Source organism: Talpa occidentalis, unplaced genomic scaffold, assembly GCF_014898055.3.
Source record: "Talpa occidentalis isolate TD23 unplaced genomic scaffold, MPIMG_talOcc4v2.1 talOcc4.12, whole genome shotgun sequence".
NCBI lineage: Eukaryota > Metazoa > Chordata > Mammalia > Eulipotyphla > Talpidae > Talpa > Talpa occidentalis.
In genome coordinates, this window is record NW_023601212.1 from 96259475 (window position 1) to 96278834 (window position 19360).

Sequence of the window (19360 nt, forward strand, 5' to 3'; positions counted from 1 at the left end):
GCAGCTGAATTCCTCAAACTTACACACCCAAGTGCTTGGTTTGCTTTCTTCCTTTTCTCTCATGCTGAATATTTGCCTGTTTTATAGAAGCTCCTTCTACCACCTGCAAACTTTCAGGTGCCTTAAGGTCTTAGCTACATGTTGCTTAAAGGGGGAGACCTCAGGTTATAAAATTGCCTAGTCAAGAAATTGGCACTTTCTACTCCATTCAGGGGCTAAAACCCTCCCAAGAGCCACCCTCTATTAAAATACAGGTCCTAAGACCTACTTCTAGCAGTTTCTGGGGCCAGTGCCCCGTGCACCCTCACAGACTCCCTCCCGCTCCGGGCTCACGTGGGCAAGACTGCCCCCTGCAGGCATACACCTGGAAACACACCCAGGAGTTCAGCAGTTCACCCAAAGCACACCAAGCGCCAGCAACAGAGCAGGACACAAGCCTGGCTCCCAACACAATCCAGAAACGACTGGGAATTTCAGGCTGTCTTCTTGGCGGATCCAGAAGCGGGGATCTCCTTGTTTTCACTGTGAACATTTAACACAACTGCATCCCAGAGCCTCAGCTTGGCCGAGGGGTGTCCAGTAGGAAAAATGCCAGATGAGTAACTATCTCTGGCTCTGGAGATGCCATTTTAAAATGTGAGGAATGAGAGATGAAATGAGAACTGAATGACAATTCACAAAACAGGAAAAAAACTGGAATTCAAATGGCCAGCCATCAGAAATGGCCATTTTAACATGCTACTCGAGGAAATGCCACATCCAGAGAGATGAAAGCGGTTACCACGAAGGCCTCGGAAGTGATAAACACTGTGTGGTGGTGGAGGAAGGCAGGCTCGGTACAGGGCATAAAAATATATTTGCATGTGAACAAACGCAGTAAAAATGCATGTTTTTATGGGAATTGGGGGTTCGCTTTATGGTTTTCTTTAATGAGATATAAACAAAGTCACAAAAAAAGAAATAAAAAGGCTCTTAAATAAAAATAGGCTCCACCATAATCTTAATTAGGAAAATGACAAATGAGAAATATTCTGCCAGCACCTGTGCCAGCACCTTTTCCACATGTGATGTTATCAAAGGCCCAGAAGTCAGAGCATGAGTTACTACAAAGGAGGTGGTGGCCTGTGTGCCAGAGCGTTCTCGAGGCTGCAGCTGCTGGAATATGCATGAGCCGCTCCAGAGTCCTGCTACCACCACCCTGGGGCACACTGGACTTGCATCATTTAACCTCTAGGACCTTTCGTATTTTGAACTATGTGCATAGAGATTACTTATTCAGTGGGTTAAATTAAAATTGCAAATGCCTCATTTTACTTCCTTTGGCCACCTCTTTTTTTTTTTTTTTTTTAATTAGAAAGCACCAGTGAAAGGTGTGCTTGGGATTTTAAAGCCTCCATGCTCCCACCTATCGGACCCTCTGCCCTCCTACCTCGCCAGCGCCTGGACCTTCGTGACGTGCCGCTCCTCCTGCTCAGCCATCTTCCTCTTCAGGGAGTCCACCTCTTGCCGGAGTGCAGCTGAGTGCTCCATCTCACCATCCAGCAGGCTCCGCAGTGACCTGAGGAGAAAGGGGAGGCCACTTCATTCAGCTGTCGTCAGCCCAGAGTCCGCCAAGCCCAGAACCCTGTTGTTTATCCGAATGAAGTCCTTACCCATTCGTTTCCCACAAGGCTCTGCAGGAACCATAAGGCAAATGTAGCTTGTGTGGATTGGCTTAAGGAAGGCCCAAACTCCGGTCAAGAGCCTCTGAGTAATAATTAGGATCAGCCCCGGGGGAACCATCTGCCCCGGCTCGTGTCTCTGATAGTCTGTGGGCAATGAGCTGAGCAAATTGCAGGCAAGTCCCTGTGACGACATGCCAAATGTGCAGCCCCTTACACGGAGACCATTCTGTCACAGCCCCACTGGGCAAGAGATTTAACAAAGGAAAGAATGCCGGGAGAGGCCAAAAGCATCACTGAGGCATAAAGACAGACTCACGTCATCTGACAGATGTCTAGTCTCGTTTCTACTTCCGCCCCCGATCATACTTAGATCCTGTCTCTTGCCACCTCCAGGTTAAGCGAGCACACATAGGCTCTCCATGGCATACAGTGACAGCGTATGTCACGTCTTTCATTGCATGTAGAGTCTGCTGCCCCCCAAACACATTCACTCACGTTCCTGCTGTGTCCTTGGTCTTAAATACAAATGCTGTCCTACAGAGACAGCAGCTCTTCCAGGAAAAAAAAAATTATTTTGACTCACTAGAAGTGAGTCAAACATGTTTCCTTTCACTTCTCTGGACTTGACAGGCTATTTCCAGAAAACAATGACTGACTCTGGAACATCTACACCCTAAATCTAGAGGACCCTAATCATCGTGTGACGTCAGAACACAGGCAGACACATCGAACCTCCAGCCCCTGTTCACTGAACTCTCCAAGACCCCCGTTCCTTGTGAGTTTTGAGGACTCTCCCTTCTGGGGCCTGGGATCCCCACCTACAAGGATTTTTTTTCTTCCCCTGGGAAGAGGAAGAGGTTGATGGTAACCCCCTTCACAAGGAGAGCCAGGGCCTCTTCTAAAAGGTCAGCTCTGGCCGGGGGAAGAGGCGGTCCTGCCATGTCCATAAATCCTGGCTGGAGGTTTTGGTCAGAAAATTGTGCTGTGTAGAGATTCCTTTTTTTAAAATTCTCTTGTTTTGGAAGTCATGTTTGTTTGCTTGTATGTGAGGGAGAAAACTCTCAAGCAGGGCCCAAAGCAATGCTTAAAAACAGGATTGCATGTCATCATGCACCCCTGACCCCCACTCTGAGTAGAAGAATAAGAGTGCTGAAGGGCGCTCCCACAGGCGCACACACGTGTGCACACACATGTACCAATGATCACCCCAGGGAGCATGCGTACACACACACACACACACACACACACACACACCACCCCTAGCCCCCAGGAAGAGCCTAATCGTGCTCACAGAAACTTAGCAGATGCTTGCAGGCAACTCCTCCACTGAGCACCCTGCAGCCCAGCCAAGGCCTGCCAGTGCGAGGCCCACATCAGGCCGTCAGAGGCCACACCACGGCCCATCCCTGGGAGTATCTGGTGTTGGTTTCAACAGGAAATAAAAGACAAAGCCCTCTGCCCTCTCACCAGCTGCAGTTGGGTTTGGGGGGGTCAAACACCAAATCCTAATACCACCTTGCCTTAAGTAGCCCTGATTTGAGAAAACTAAGAAGGGTTCTAGTGCCTGGAACATGGCGGAGAGGCATCCGTTAGAGGTTCCTCACCAGGCCACGTTAACGGGCAAGAGGGTGACAACAAAAGGGCATGAGGCTCCTTCAGGGATTGTGGAAACACCACGCTGATGGCAGTGCTGGCTGCACGTACCTGCGAATACACCAAGGCCATGGAACGCCCCGTACCTGGGAGCCACGTGGTGTGAGTGGCTCTCAGGAGGGCCGTCCTTTGAACAGGAAGAGTTAAAGGGCACATGGCATCACCCAGCCCTCAGCTGGTTCCCAGGGAGCCACGATCAGAAGGGCTTCGCACTCGACCCACGACACACACACTAACTGCCACATCCCACTCACGTGTCCCCGGGGAGCAGAGCCACCCCCCCTTTCCCCCACCCATGCTCCGTGGCCGCTGTACCTGTTCTCTTCCTCAAGTTCATCCTTCCTGCTCATCATGGCCACGATGGCTTGTCGCAGCTCATCTAAGGGAAGAAAGTCAGTGGATCAGCAGAGCCCGCTGTCGCCCACCCCTCGCTGCTCTGGAGGCCGCACCAGCAGGGCGACGGGCCCTTTCCAAGTCAGTTGCTCCCACACAGTCTGCGGGAGCCGATGGGCTCAACTGAGGGCTCCTCGCACGTGCCACAAGGTGAGGGGCAGAGCACAGCCAAGAGTAAACATTTCCAGGCTCGTGATTTCTAAGCGCTGTCCTCAGCCCTGCCACAGGCCACATCTCTGAACAACGATGTGCCCCCCGTGACAGCTGTTTGCCAGCAGATCATGCGGCAGCCTAAGTGACATCTGGCCCCATAATGACCCAGAAATAAGGACTCGAAGTTGTCCCATGGACTTCCATGGTGAGTAAAGAGGCAACACCAAACAGGGCCATGCCCCAAATCTACTGCAGAAGCTCTTCAAGGGAGGGAGGCATTCACTGATATAGAATCACGTATTTTAATGAAATAAGCAGCCAAGTTTCCATCCACATCAAGACACCACTCACGTGCAAAGGCCCTGAGGTGGGTGAAAGGTGGTCATGTAAGAAAAGCAGGGGTCAGGGAGGCAAAATCTAGTAGACATGAGTCTGCAGTCGGGATCTGGCAGTGAGCCACAGTACGTGCCCCCCAAATCCTGAGGACTTGATAATGCTAGTGGCCCCACACAGACGCCTTATGTACACTGTCTCATTGATGCCACAGAACAACTCCCTGGGAAGCAACCTCCAGTCTGTCTCACAGACATGCACACAGGCTCACGGAGATTAAATGCAAAGACAGAGCTGGAACGGAATCCTTATCTGTCCAATTCCAAACTCTACATTCAACCCAAGAAACAGAAATTGCCATCAATTCCATGCAGGGATTATAAAGTGGCACAGCACCAATCAGGGCAGGGCTGGGGGAGACAGGTCGCACGTGGGCTTTGTCCAAAACAAGGACCTGAGGCTGCTGGATGACACGGGCCCAGGTAATGACCAGAGTCACACACGATCCTTTCAACTTTGCTTAAATGTTTAAAAAAAAAAAAAAAGCCCACAGGCAGAAAAATTATTTCCATAAAATATACTAATAAAAATCAGAAATGAGGGCAGGACTAAGAAGAGAAAAGGGAGAAGCCCATGACAGGATTAACCAGTCTGCAGAGACAGAAAGGGCCGGCAGCCCTGGGAGGAGGAAGCAGCACATGGCAGCATGGAGCCACGCCACAGCGGCGCCTGCCTGGGCCACGCTCTCCTGGAGCGCAGAGCTCGCCCACTCCGTAACCATCCATTGAGCACCCACTGGGTGCAAGGCACCTTCCCAAGAAGCGAGCAGGCTCCCAGCTAACCTCAGGAAGGAATGTTCTCCAAGGAGTTTTTCTCAACAGAGGACAGTGCAGCGCCACATGCCCGTGATGGAGCCTGGGACTGTTCCTTCTAAACGTGCCAGGTCACTGGTGCCCTGGCTGGTGGCCACAGACCAATGTCTCAACCCCTCCAAGTCGCTCCCACCCACCCTCTACCTCCCTGGGGCGCCAGGGAGAGACGGTTCAGAGGAGAGACCAGCGGGGACAGTGTGTGCAAGGCTGCAGCAGGGAGCACAGAGAGCCCTGAGCTTGAGTCAAGAGCTTCTTAACTAAAAATACTGATTTTAAAAAACACCTGTAATATTCCCTTGACACCACAGTCACGGGGGAAAGCAAGGCTGAAGACAGGCAGGTGCCTCTGGTGCCAACGCAGGAGCAAGGTGGTCGCTGTGTGCGGGGCACCCTTGGGAGACCCCTTTGTGTCCAGGCCTGTGTGAATCTGCCTTCCCTGATGATCCTTCTTCCCCACAGGCCATTCACTACTGCAACAGGATACTAGAAATCTTTCAAATCGATATCAGTTTTTATAGCAGTTTTAGTTTCACAGCAAAACCGAGAGGAAGGGGCAGCATTTCCCCTACAGGCCTGCCCGCCTCGTGCATAGTCTCCCCACCACCAAGAGCCCCCAGGTGTCCACTCGTTACCCTGGAGGAACCTGCACTGACGGCACAGCCACGCAAGGTCAGCCTGCGTCGGACCAGTTTGGGCAAATGTGTAAGGACAGGTCTCCACACTGCAGAATCCTACAGAGTAAGTTTCACTGCCTTAAAAAATTCTCCGTGCTCTCCTGGCCAGGCCCCCTGCTCCCAACCCTGGTGAAATCTCCTCTTAATCAAAAGAAATGGCCATTCCCTGGGCTTCTGCTGATGGCAACACAACACTTGTGTGTCAGATCCACAGTAACGAGCCGCCTGCCGGGTCTAAGCTGGCCGGGTGCACAGCCGGGGCGCCCCACTGGCCCACAGGGGTGCACGGGGAAGGGCCCTCGGTGCTCCCCCAGAGCAGCTGCCAACAGCTCCTCAGGCTGAGCCGCCGGCGGTGCCCTGGCCTGTGTCACCGCACCCTCACCCAACCTGGTCCTGCAGCCTCTGACCGGAAGACCTCCTTGGGACACTCCCAAGTGACCCGCGAGCTTGTTCTGTCCCGTCCTGAAATGGGAGAGCCTCCCCCAGCCCCCGCAACCACCATTCTGCTCTCTTCTCCAGGCGTGACTGTTCTAAATTCCTTGGGTCCCGGGTTCACATGCAGACTTCGCAGCTGGGTAACCCTGGGCAAGTCACCGACCTCTCTAGGGTCCTTCATCTACAGAATAGGGCACCATCGCCGTCTCATGGGAGCGTCAGCTGGACTCAGTAGGGTCACGTGTCAGTGCTTACAGCGCCCCACTCTCATGAATGCTGAAAGCATTCAACAACTGCAGCTCTTCGCTGTGCTGTGCCTTTCCCTTCAACAGAGGGGAGAGATGACAGGAAGCAGTGAGCACCCCTTACGGGTGGCCCAAGGGCCCAGGAGATGTATGAGCACAAGAGGACGTCATACATGACCTCGGCCTGGGGTGCCCCAAATTGCACAGCAGGAATTAACTTGCAAGCAGTGGTGGGGTGACAGGTGGTCCCCCACAGCCCGGATGACCCAGTCCTGCCCTCACTCATCCACCCCTCCACACCCTGTGCCTCGCCAGCCTCCAGGAACCCGGCTCCTGTATTGGCAACCATATCAAAATGGCAGAGGATGCCCAGGTAACAGTAATCTGACACTGGGAATCTTTTTAAAAAGTGACGTCAGTGGTGGCAGGGGACAAACTTCCTTTTCACCACCGGGGTCAGGGGTAGAGGTGAAGGGGCCCCCTTCCTACTGGGCTTGGGGTGAAGATGCTGTCACCCAGGGATGCCCGGTGAATGCTCCCCAAAGGGAAAGGGTGTGGCATTCCTCTCTTTTTGTCTGTATTCACCCCTACAGCTTGGACAAGGGAGCCAGAGCCCAAAAAAGAAATACTGTGCCTCAAAAATAAAAAAATCCATCACAGAGAGGAGGGTCACCTGGCTGTCCTGCCCACTGCATCAAAGGGCACTCCTGTGGTACGGGGAGGAAGTGGTCCTGGAGTGGGCACTCCCACCCTGCCCCCACAAAAAAAAGCTCTCCCTACAGGTTTTAACTCTACATGCGCTCACTTTGCTGCCACGCTGGCTGCCCTGTGACTCCTCCCGGGCAGAGCAGGCGGGAGGTAACGTCGGGGTTGATATCCATGGATCGCGTAAATAGCGCATTTCTCTGGGCTGCAGTGACACCCGGGCAGAGGCACTCCCTAACATGTCATTTCCTCTTCTCTCCCCAGCTCTGCACAGCCTATTATTTGTTTAGTCTCTGTCATTGTGGCTTCTTCCTCTTTATTACCTGCCACCACACACACTGCCAGTGCCAGTGGAGTGAGGCTCCATGCTGCAGCCCCCAGAGCCCCACCCCGGAGGCCGGGAAGCCAAGGGCCCCATCCCCAAACAGCTCCGCTTTGGCTTCAGGGCCTGAGCAGCAAATCCAGTCAAGTACACAGGAGAATGTTGAAAAAGATATAAAAAGCAGCACCTCGGCAGGTGTGACTGCTAAAGGCCCTCCCACAAGCCTGTGAACCCCTGGGGAATAGGGCCCCCCAGTGCCTCTCGCAGTCCCCAGTCACGGCCCATACATGAGATCAATTAAAGGAATTGATGAATAGTGAGAGAGTGAGTGAATGGATGAAGCCCACTACAAAAATCTGGCCCCATCTGCGGGAACTGAGCATGGGATGGGCTGGGCAGAAATGTCAACCAAGTTTAATAGTAAGTTCAAAGGCTCACAGAGAACACTAACAACCAGGTTCATGACTCTAATTTCCTGCCCGGTGACAGGGATGCAGGCACAAATTGAGCTTTTTCCAATATGTGTCTTGGGAGTGGATCCACACGGAAGGGAGGAGACGACTTCCTAGCTCTCATTACCATGGTCTAAAGCTGGATGCACCTGCAAAGTCGCCCCCCACCCCCCCAACCACGCGAGTCTCCAGTGACAGAGCAGCAGAGCAGGGACCAGCCTCAGAGGCACAAACAGCACAGAGGCGCTCCAGCCAGCAGGGCCCTTGACTGCAGGCATCGGGGGTTGCCGGACAAAGCGCCAAACCAGACCCGGGGCTTGAGGGAGTCGGGGAGGGGGGTGTTGTGTGAGAGGCTGCCCATCTTGGATCTTTAAAGGCCCTGTGGGAGTCTGGGGGGATAATCTGGAGACCTATTGCTTCTTGGCTCCCTGTTCAAGAGGGGTGACAATGAGGCCTAGATGCTGTGTGCACGTACACACACACACACACACACACACACACACAGAGTCACATCTAAATAGATATATGTAACAATTCTTTGCTTTATGTAGGATCTTTTTCCAAAGACCTCAAAGAGGCTTTACCAACACTCCCCCGGGGCCCATACTCGGTTATATTTAAAGGCGCTCACGAGGGCACACGCACACAGAAATAAAAATGTTCATCTGTGGATAAATACTTAACCTACCCCGTCCTCTCTCAAACTTAACACACTGCTTTTTATATCTTTTTCTGCCTACCCACTCCTTTCCTTTTATCTACAAGAGAAAGGATAAAGTATATCGAGCTCCCAAACGTGACTTTCAAGATCAGTCTCGGCTGGTCTAACCTTTTGTTCTGTTTCTCTCTCCTGCCTCCCCCTTTCGCCTGCCCACCCAGGGCTTCTACTTTGTCAGTAGTTATGATGTGTTCCCGGGGTTCGGGTGGCCAGGGCTACCATGCACGATTGTTTTCTGTGGGTCCAGCAAGACGAAGGTGCTTTACACACCTCGTGCAATGCTTACGGCCTCCCTGAGGAGCATAACAACACCGGGCACGAGACAGGGGCTCCCCTAGAGCCGGAAGGGACGTGCCCCACGCCACGGCCCAGGCTGCCTGGACACCACTTGCCCCTGAGGCTGGACCTACAAGAACAGCAACATTGCCTCATTTTGAAACCAGAAGCCTCCCCCTCCGCTCGGAGCTATGGCACTTGGCCCTGGGGCACTGCTTGTGGGCAGTGTAGGCAGCAGCCGGTGGTGGTATTTCACTGCCCGCCCCACAGTGGCCCCCACTGGGGCACAGCTGCAGGCAGAGGTCCACAGTGATGGTGGACAGCAGTGGTGCCCCTACCACGCTGCCCCAGGGCATGCAGCTGCAGGGAGGGGCATGGGCCCTGCTGAGCCAGCTCCACACTGGGGCTCCCTCCAGCTGCAGGCAGTGGAGGGACTGGTAAATGGTCCAATCAGACTTGCAGGTGGGGACCCTGAAAGAGATAAGGCAGGGCAGGAGCCAGCCTGGGACACACGCTCTGACAGTCTCTGTTCCCGACCTGCAAAGAAGGAAAAAGGAGCAGCAGCAGACCTTCAAGGAAGGAAGAGAAACCCAAGACCTTTGTCAGAGACGGCCTCTGGGCCTGTCTGACCTCCCCTGAAACGAGGACCAAAGGCCCCAGACCCGGCGTCTCAAAGAGCTGTTTGTTGGTGGTGGGGGCCAACAACTCACAAAGAGCTGTGATGCTGGTGGCCGGCACTACTGGCCAGTGCTGCCCCAGACTGCTGATGGCTGACTGGCACTCTGTGTCCATGCTTTGGGCAAGCAGGCCCACCCAGGGTACGCTCACTATCGATTCAGGCAGACGGATGCGAGGGCACCCAGTGCCCTCGGTGGCGTTTTCAGGCTTTAATGCTCTCTCAGGGAACCAGGTACACAGGCTCACGAGGCAGGGAGGGTTGGCATAGGCCAGGCAGGGGGAGGGCTGGGAGGCAGGCAGGCAACAGAGCCTACCAGCCCCCACGAACCTTTACTCTTTCTCTGGGCGCTCCCTGACGTTCTCTCTTGCATTGTCTCATGGTGTCGCCTCTTCCATAGTCACGCCGCTCATCCCACTTCCGCCACTACTGCTGCTTTTATCCCGCCTCTAGGCTCAGGTGTGCACACTTACGCATGCGCACACCCATGTTCCAGGTGCCCACACTCAGGCACGTGTGCCCCGGGGTCCACACTTCCAAGGGCCATCTGCATTAACACTATCAAGGCTGCAGGTGACAGCCATAGAGGCCAGTGGCGCAAAAAGCCTGATTAATTCATTTACCCTACGCCGCGTCACCTCTGGGAGCTGTTAACTGCTCCAGACTGTCCGGCCCGCCACCCAGTGCTACTGCCTCCTTTGCGGTCTGGTCCAGCTTACAGTGATGTCCATCCTGACCTTCAGACTGTGGCCTGGATTGCGGCGGCCCCACCTGTGAGCGTCTCCCGCTGCGATAAGTTGGATCCTGACCCACTGTTGCCGGCTGCCATGAGTTCAGGCACCATCTTGGAAAGCACCATCTTGGATGAGTGGCTTTTTGTTTGGGGTTTTTGGGCACTGTGGACACTATCTGAGTGAGACAGTGGCCACTTCTGGCCTTGAGGACTGCTTCCCTATTGGCTTAATAAACCCCATTGCTGTTCTGGAGCCTGAGTGGCCTTGCAATTGTGTGCGTCAGCAGAGAACCCACAGTGACCTGTCCTCTACCGGCCCCTGTCTTTTTGACTAGCTGCAGCCTCCTCATAGCCCTGTTTCAGTTTCACTTAAACTGGCTCTAGCTGGTTGCTGTCGCCCACCACCAAGTGTGTCACACCTCCGATGAGGCTACTTGGGACCTGCAACACACTGGCCATGGAGTCTGCGTGGCCAGCAAGCAGCAGACACACAGGACAAGAACATGACATTAGTAGGCAAAAGTAGAGAAGGATTCTGGATCTACGCTGGCTGCTAACTGGCCAGGTGCCTCAGGCATTTCACACCCACTGGGGTCTCAGATGTTCACATGCTAAAGTGAGGAGGTTAGCAAGCTGGTCCTCTTGAATCCTAGCTCTGAGATGCTGTGATTCATCAGGAGTAGCAGCTGAGTCTTCCTAGTTTCTGGCTCCTGCAAGCAAATGTGGCACGTCACACGTCCCCATCATCTGCTCTCCTCTGCTGGCTGGTCAACCAGCCAAAGGCAACCAGCAGAGACTTGACCCTGTCCTGCCCACGTCCCCAGTCGGCCACAGACCCGAGGGCCACGACACCAACATCTGCTGTGATTGGCCCCACGCATGGCAGAGCGGTGGGGTTAACTGATGGCAAGGAAGATTAATTGCATGTGAAACACCATGAATAATCAGGACATCAGCTGCACGGCTTCCTCCCGCCCTCAGGCTGCAGAATCACGTGCATGGCCACTCTCACAGAGTCACACGCATTGTCTGCAATTAATTAGACACGCACAGGCACCGAAGGCGCGGCAGGTCCCCACCATGGGATGTGCGCCGTTCGGCCCCACACCTCCACCTCTGGGGTCTGTGAGACGGAACAAAGACTCCGCGCATCTGATGGGCCAGGTTCCAGCCGCAGCTCTGCAAGCAAACTCCCATGTCACCTGCCCTCTCCAGCTCCTGGTTTCCCCACCTCTGAGATGGACACGGTGGCACCCATCACCCACCTCCCAAGTTATGGAGGAAGTCAGCACGAGAGAGGCCGTGAGGTGCTGGGTGAGGAAGGACTCCACGTGACCACTGGCTAAGCGTCACCAGCCGGGGCTCGTGACAACGGGGAGAGGAAGCAGAACAATGCTCCTGAGTTTTACAGGCAGGCGGAGTGACAGTGCGCCCCAAACACAGGTGGCCAAGCAGCAGTGGGGAAGCCCAGCTCTCTGGCCGCCCGTCCCCGCTCTTGCCCTAAGCGTCGCGTTTTCCCATCACTGCTGCCGAATGCATGGAGGACGCCCACGTGCTCTGATACTCAAAAGCAGAGGGGATCGCTGACAACAGGCACAATTCAAGGGGTTCCCTTCATCCGGCAGGAAGGAGCCAGGAGTTACAGGGCAGGTAAGGGAGATCCCTGAGGAAGGGATGCAGGAGAGCAGCCATACTAGAGGAAGAAGGGAACAGGAAAGTAATGGCCTTCAACATTCGTGGAGTTAGCATCTCACTCCTGTCTCCCCTTAAAGTCCAGCTCAGTCAGCCTCTCCTGCAGGGAGCCTTCTAGACTCTGCCAGGGAGGGGCCCAGGGAGAAAGCCGCACACTTCCTGCTGCATCTACCCACAAGATCTCCAGGCGGCCCATCTCATCTGCACTCTCTCTGGCGGCTGATTGTGCACATGTGACAGGCTTCCCTAACTTGTCAAAAGCATCTCCGGCTTCGAGCATCATGGCCCTGCCAGCTGCCCTGCACTGTTCCAGACAGGCCACCTCTACACCAGCATGACTGTTGGGCAGTTACACCAAAAGTCACTCCCCCTGCTGCTTCCACCTTGGAGGCTAGAGAGCCTGACACTAGTTTTCCTAGAAGCTACAGGGACAAGACTTGCTTCTGGTTTCTGGGTCTCCATTACGTGGACTTATGGGAAGGCTTTGATTTTCCTGACAAAGGGAAGAGTGAGCAGGTGCTATCCCTTCTCCCTTGAGTCCTACCTGGAAATGGATATGGTTCCTAGAGCAGCAGCAGCCACATGGCAAACAAACTCACAACAAACACCAACATCTAAAGAAGTGGGGGCAGAAAGGATCTGATTTCTTGATGGTACCATGGACCGCAGACTCCTGGTACATGAGAGGGTCCACCGGTACTCACTTCACATCACCAACAGGTTCTTAGAAAATGAAATTTTAGGCAAAAATCAATGTAAAATGAAGGCAGGCCTCAAATAACATCACTTCGTTCAGCATTGGTGAGGACTATTCCTTTCTCATCAGCGTAATAGGGGAACAACATCGATGATGAGCTGCTACATAGACCCTTCTCCTAGCCACTGTTAAGTGGGTTTTCAGTTGGCTAAAAGCATTCCTAGCTGACTGCCCATGTCCACACAGCACCCACTGCAGCCCATCCCACATGGAACGGGGCCTCTCTGCCACAAAGCCTTCCCTGGGGTCACCCCACACTGAGCCCCAACCCCACTAGAACTGTGGAACTGTCCATCTAAGCCCAGAGTCCCCATCTGTCCCAGTGGGGATCGCCCTCCCTAGGCCCCAGTCTGGACTCGGGGCTAAGAGAGGGGAGATACAGAGTAAGGCTGCCAAGGCCACTGATGCTCCTAGAGGTGGCACAGGCAAAAGTCTGGCTTGTGGGGTCCTACGGGCTTAGGTTGGAAATACCTGTCAACTACCAGCTGTTTTATCTCAGGCAAATGACTTAACCTCTCTGAACCTGTTTCCTCACCTAAAGAACAGGGACATCAATATCCCCCCCTACAGCTGGGTTAAAGGAGAGCAGGTAGAAAGCGCCAGGTGTGAGGAGGACGTGGAAGCTGGCCCGTCCCCCCATCTGCGCCCACCGCCTGCAGAGCCGCCCCCCGTCAGGTCCTCCACAGGACACTGCCCCTCTCTGTGCCGTCCTCCCAGCCTCCTTCCTGAGACGGGCAGGCAGGGTGAGGAGGGGAGAGCTTTAGAGTGGACAGTGGAACAGCTCCTCCCCCACAAATGGCCACACAAGCAGCGATGGGTTTTGCACCTGACACAAATTGCAGCCAAGGAGAGTGCTCTCCTCCTTGCATGCTTGATCCCCATTCCCAAGACCTGCAACGCCACAGAGGAAGGGTACCCCACTTTCAGATGCTGTGGCCGCCCGGGACCTGCTCCCCAGAGGCCTGCTCCCCAGAATGGCGGCCCCAGCTGGCCAAGCAAGTCCCCATTCCCATGCAAACCTGCAGATGGGCTGTTCTCTGTGCTAAGAATGACAAACTTCTCATGGGGACCCATGGTGCTGCCTTGCAGCGACCCACAGTGACACAGGAGCAGGCGGGTGCGAGACGGAGGCTGGTGGAGGCCAAGGGGGTATACGGGCTCCTCGGGGCAGGAGTAGGGCAGTTTCCCCGGCCGTGTCCCCGTGCTCAGGTGCGGGCACCGGGTCCTGCATGCCAGCCAGGACCAGAGCAGCAGCGGGGCCGTGGAGCGTGGTATGATGGGCGAAGCAGCGGCTGGCGTGGGTCTGTACTCAAACGCTTCTGGAGCAAACGCAGCCAAGGCAGCGACCCATCCGGGTCCCCACTGCGGCAGCTGGGAACGGGAACCACCACCCAGCCCACGGTGCTGCCACTTACCCGTCCTGAAAGAAGACTCCCACGACACTCCCAGACCCGGCGGGGGAGAGGGGAGGCCGGGGCCAGGGCTGGTGCCCGGGGCTCTAGTGAACCATGGTCCAGCCCGGCCCAGCCATCCTGCGTGCAGCTGCTAACCAAGGCTCCTCACGCCCGAGCCGCCCCCTTCCTCAAAGACGCAGCAGGACCGGTGTCCCGGCCCACCCGACCCGTCTACGTTCCCACTGGGGCTGCCCCAAGCACTGGGCGAGGCGTGTAAGCTGGCGTCCCCCCGGGCCCCCAGGCAGAGCCTGCGCGTGCCCGGCTCGTCTCAGCTGAGTGGCGTGACCGGCCTCGGGCGCGGCGCACGCGATGGAGACATCACCAGGAAACCACGCGCGGTTCCGCGCTGACCTTTCCTTTCCCGTCCTCGTCGAGCCATCCCCCCGCATTTCCACTTCTCACTCCCAGCCGCCAGTCCAGCCTCGGCCTTGGAAGAAAACGGGCAAGGCCGAAGTCCCTTCTTGGCTCCTGCACCCCTCATGCCATGGCTGAAGACTAGTCCTTTAATCTCTCTGGGCCAGAGCGTCCGCGCTGGTCAGATGACACAGAAACCTCCCCTGCCGCGCGAGGCGGGTGAGAGCTGACCAAGCCAGAGGCAGGCGGTGGCCCCACCCTCCACTGCACCGTGTGTGCTCCCTCCTGCGCCCAGGAGGGGGTTGGGGCTGTCACTACAGGAGCCGGGAGGATGAGGGGACCCACTCAGCTCAGCCCCACCCACGGCTCACCCCCCAGGGGTCCACCCAGGATCTGCCCCCGGGGGTCTCCACCCCCCCCCCACTGAACTCCAGGAGATTTCTGAAGGCCGCCTGCCCCTGCCCACAAGATTAACAGGATTAAAGCTCCGTTCTCCAAACAGCCTCACAGCCAGTTTTGACTCTTTTCTTGACTTTTTGGAGACCCCAAATGGACATCTTAAAGGATGAATATGCACCGCTACAGGCCGAAAAGGGGCAGAGGGGAGGGTGTCCTGGCAGGGGACCTGGCATAGGCAGGTCGCCGCTCAGGAGCCGGCAGCCTGTGAAGACCCAGAGCAGCTGAGAGCTGCCCATAGCAACGTGTCCCAGCAGGCCGGTGGCGGTCAAGTCCACGGCCGAGGCTGTCTGCCGAGCCCATCTGCCAGAGGTGGGGCGGGGAGGGGATTAGGTCCGGCACAGACAGCAACAGCAGGACCTCCTCAGTGTCCCATTGAGCTGTTCTCCATGAAAATAAGTTAATGCACAAAGCGAAATGTTAAGTGATAACGGTTACATTTTTATGATCCAGGGGGAGGTGGGGAGGAACAGTTGTTGGAGGTGGGGAAGAGGAAAGGCTGGGCCACAGCGTCTCCCATCACCCACCTGGCACCAGGTGAGCCTGGCTGCGTGGTACTTCCCGGGAGGGTGCCATTCACCTGATTTAAGGAAGAGGAAGGGGCAGTCCAGAGCTGGCATTAAGAAGCAAAGCAGCAGCAGGGCTGGGGTGTCAGCTGAAACCGTGGGACTGCAGAAGTCTGGGGCGTTCTCAGGCCTCCCTGCTCCTCCTCCTTAATGACACAGCACAGGCGACCCACCCAGTTCCTTTCCTCCCTGCCTGCCCAGCTCCCCCACTCTGATCCACTGGCCCCACCACCCTAGTACCTGCCTCTCTCGGCAGCTCCCACCCAGCTGCCCAGCTCTTCTGGTGGCACATTTCAAATGACATTTCCAACAAGCTTGACCAGTGCCTCACTCCAAGCAGGAAGCCTGTTTCGGATCAGCTCTGGATGCACCGAGCATTACATGAGCTGCTGCCAGGACCAGGAAAAGCCCAGGCAAAGTTCCCCCTCGCTTCAGAGGTCAGGAGTATCCGCCTGGAAGTCTGAGTCGTTAAGGGGGGTCAGCAGGAATGCGGCAGGACAGACAAGGACACAGTCCCAAATATCATGTTTGACTCAAGAAAGAATCAAGAGCACAGAGAGATCCCGAGACCTGGGCACGCAGGGCAGCCCTGGCATCTCCCGGAGTCCTGACTACAGGCCCTGCAGGTTCCAGCTGCCCAACATCTGGGCTGCACTGCCAGGCAAAGCACATGTTCTCACTGGCACCGAGGATCCTCCCCAGCACGAGCCAGGAGGAAAAGGGCCTGCTCAACAAGGCCTACTGACAAGCAAGGATGTCTTCCTTGCCCTCTCTTCCCTGGCTCAAGATCAAAAGTGAGGGGAAATCAAAAGAAAGCAATCGGCTGATGGTCTGGGCTGAGCTCTCTCCTCTCCCTATCACTCCTCACCCTCCTCAGAAGGACAAGGCAGACAGTGAATAGGGTTCGAACACTGAATAAATATCCCTGAATAATCAATTACAGCTCATGAGCGGCAACCAGGAGCAATGTTTTCTAATCAGCTGTATGTTCTCTTTCAAAACAGGCCCAGACACCAGTACCTGTACATGAGCAAAGTACGACCACAGTTATGCCAACGGCAAATGGGATGCTCTGCATATGCTTGATGTCTCCCAAGCTCCCACTACCCTCCCTCCCCACCTCTCTGCTAAAACAGGGCTCAAAAATTGAGACAGCAACAACCCACAGCTGCAGGAGGGAAAGAGCAGAGAGAAGGGCTAGAGTGCCCCCTGGTGGCGCAGGAGCCGCTCTTCCTGCACCCAGCAGCAAACAGGCTGAGCCACTTTCCTGCAACTTCCAGCTCCAGATAATCACATATTCAAACAAAGAAATGAATTCAAGAGAAGGAACTCACCCTCAGAAGAGGAAGTGGAGGAATGTGAGGAATGTGAGGCTGATGTGAATACTAATAAATACCAAGCAAAGGCGTTTTCAGAAAGTCCCAGGACAGTGACGCCAATGAGCAGAAGACTGTTTCTGCATGATCGGTGGATCGTGCTGGGACCATTTACCCCAGCACAGTCCACACAGGTGGTTATCCTAATGCTCCTACGTCCCCCTAAACCATCCTCACTGCAGTGGTGAGGGAACTGAACAGTTCCCAAATACACACAGAAGAACAAAGGCCACACAGGCCCTATCATTTCATTTAAGTTCACTTAAGTGTCACCCCCAAGCTTCACCAGGAAGAGGTGGTTAAAAAAAAATATGAAAAAGTATGTGATTCCTGGCAAACAGCCCCGGTCCCCCTCCTCCTGACCCAGGTTTCTGACATTTGGGCTACAGAGTTGCTCACTGTGGGGTCCTGGGTCAGCCCTGCAGGATGAGCAGCACCCTGGTCTTGCCCAGTGGCCAACCCCCCCCACCAAGTGGCAAAAACCAGAAACAGCCCTGAGTCACCCCAGCACTGTCCTAGATGACACAGCGTCACCTGTCAGAGTGGGGAACCATCGCCTCCTCTTAACTGGAGGGCAGATTCAGGCGCAGATGCTGGAAAGGGACCACAGGGGCCTGCACGGGAGGGCTGGTCTCCATAGGACAGGAACTCGGGCTATGCGCATGCCGTTCAGCGGCAGGTCCAGGCACTGTTTGCAGGATGAGTGGTCGGCCAGGTGCCTTCTGAGGGTGCCACTGACAACAGCGCCTGCCAGGTCCCAGGCTTCTAGTATTCCAGGCGCACGTCTGAAGTATTTTCAATTTTTCTTCTCAAGGTATAACTGACATTAAGTGCCCTGAGTGTTTTTCAGTATTAACTCATCTACCCCTCACACCTGTCCATGCACACACACTATTATCGGTCCGTTGTACAGATGAGAACACGGAGGCCCAGGATGGTTCCACGACCTGAGTAAGTTCCTACTGCTAATTGGTGGAGAGGCAGGGCCTGCTGCCCTGCCATTTATTGAGCACAGGTCATCCTCATGAAAATGGCCCCAAGAGCCCCTCTCTAAGCATCTGGGGCCATCTGTCCATCTGTCTTAGGGGATGGTGACTCTGTTACAGGGCAGGGAGAGGGGCAGCCCAGACCCCGCAAACCTGCCTGTTCTAAAGGGGTTACAATTCCACTTATCACTAAAGCCCACAGACCCCACAGATTAAAGTACTTCAGGCCAAAAGCAAAGACGTTTGCTTTTCCAGAAAGACTCGCCGCCCTGGGTCTGGGGCACCTCCACCCCAGGCGTTCACTTCACCCTCACCCTCCTCTGCACCCTCCTATTCCCCAGATGTGGACCCACGGGACTATTTAATCTAAAACTTTGTTGAAATATTGTTGCGACAAAGGAAGTTTAGAGGACTGCCTTATATGTCAATTCTACTTCCATCCAGATGGGAGGATAAAAAGAACACCTGTTTTTAAAAAAAATACAGTAGCTAAATAGAACTCGAAAATTGGAAAGCAAATTTTATTTATTTTATTCATAAAATGGGGTGCTTGCCATAAGTGTGCTTAAGCAGCAAATGATGATGAGGTGGGAGCTATTTATTCTGTGCCAATTCCAAGATGGTTTAAAATATTTTAAAGGCAGCAGAGGTTAACAACATGAAGTTCTTATCATATTTAATTTCACTTCAAAAACACACAGCTTTTTTCCCTTCAATTCCAGTATGTTAGGCAAACTCCTTTTCTATTTGCTCACTAAAATTAAGGTCATATTTTGTTCCCATAAAAGAGAGATGATTTTTAAGATAAAAGAGGGGAAAAAAGAAAAGGGAGCTAAAAGGATTGGAGCAAAAACCCTCACCACTTATTACCAGTGTAGATAAGAACACGACAGCCTCAGGGAAAATCCCCCACACCGTTTATGATGAAAACACACCAAGAGTTGCAAACATGGCCTCCGAGAGGGACGGGGAAGGCGGGGAAAGGCTGGGCTAGTCCCCGGGCCAGCCACCAGGGGGTGCACAGCCCTGGACGGGGGAAGTGGGGAACCTGAAGTGGACAGGCAGTGCTGGGTGTGCAAAGAGGAAGGGCCCCCCCCTAATCCTCAGGGTTTTAGTGTGTCAGGCCTGGTGAACAAAACACCACAGACTGAGCTTATCAACAATAGAAATGGACGCGCACGGTTCTGGAGGCTGAAGTGAGAGGACAGAGATTGGGGTGCCAGGCTCTTCCTCTGAGGGCATCTTCAGGGGGCTGGGAAGGAGGTGCTTCTGGTGTCCCTTGTTTAATAAGGTTCCCCCTCCTCACCTAATCACAAGATAAAGGCTCCATCCCCTAATACCACCACCCAGGGCATTAGGGGTTCAACACATGAATTTGGGGGGACCCAGACATTTGACCACAGAACTCAGCAAAA

At 54.6% G+C, this 19360-nt stretch overlaps 1 protein-coding gene across 2 annotated transcripts in view; it reads right to left on the reverse strand.

The window, feature by feature from the left end:
• SNX29 (sorting nexin 29) overlaps positions 1 to 19360 on the reverse strand; it is a 296663-nt gene that overhangs the window by 223101 nt on the left and 54202 nt on the right. For both annotated transcript variants that reach the window (XM_054693831.1, XM_037507581.2), the window contains exons 12-13: positions 3633 to 3696; positions 1430 to 1558 (exon numbers count right to left, since the gene is read on the reverse strand). In XM_054693831.1, the coding sequence (XP_054549806.1) occupies positions 1430 to 1558; positions 3633 to 3696 (193 nt within the window). The remainder of the gene's footprint in view (positions 1 to 1429; positions 1559 to 3632; positions 3697 to 19360) is intronic.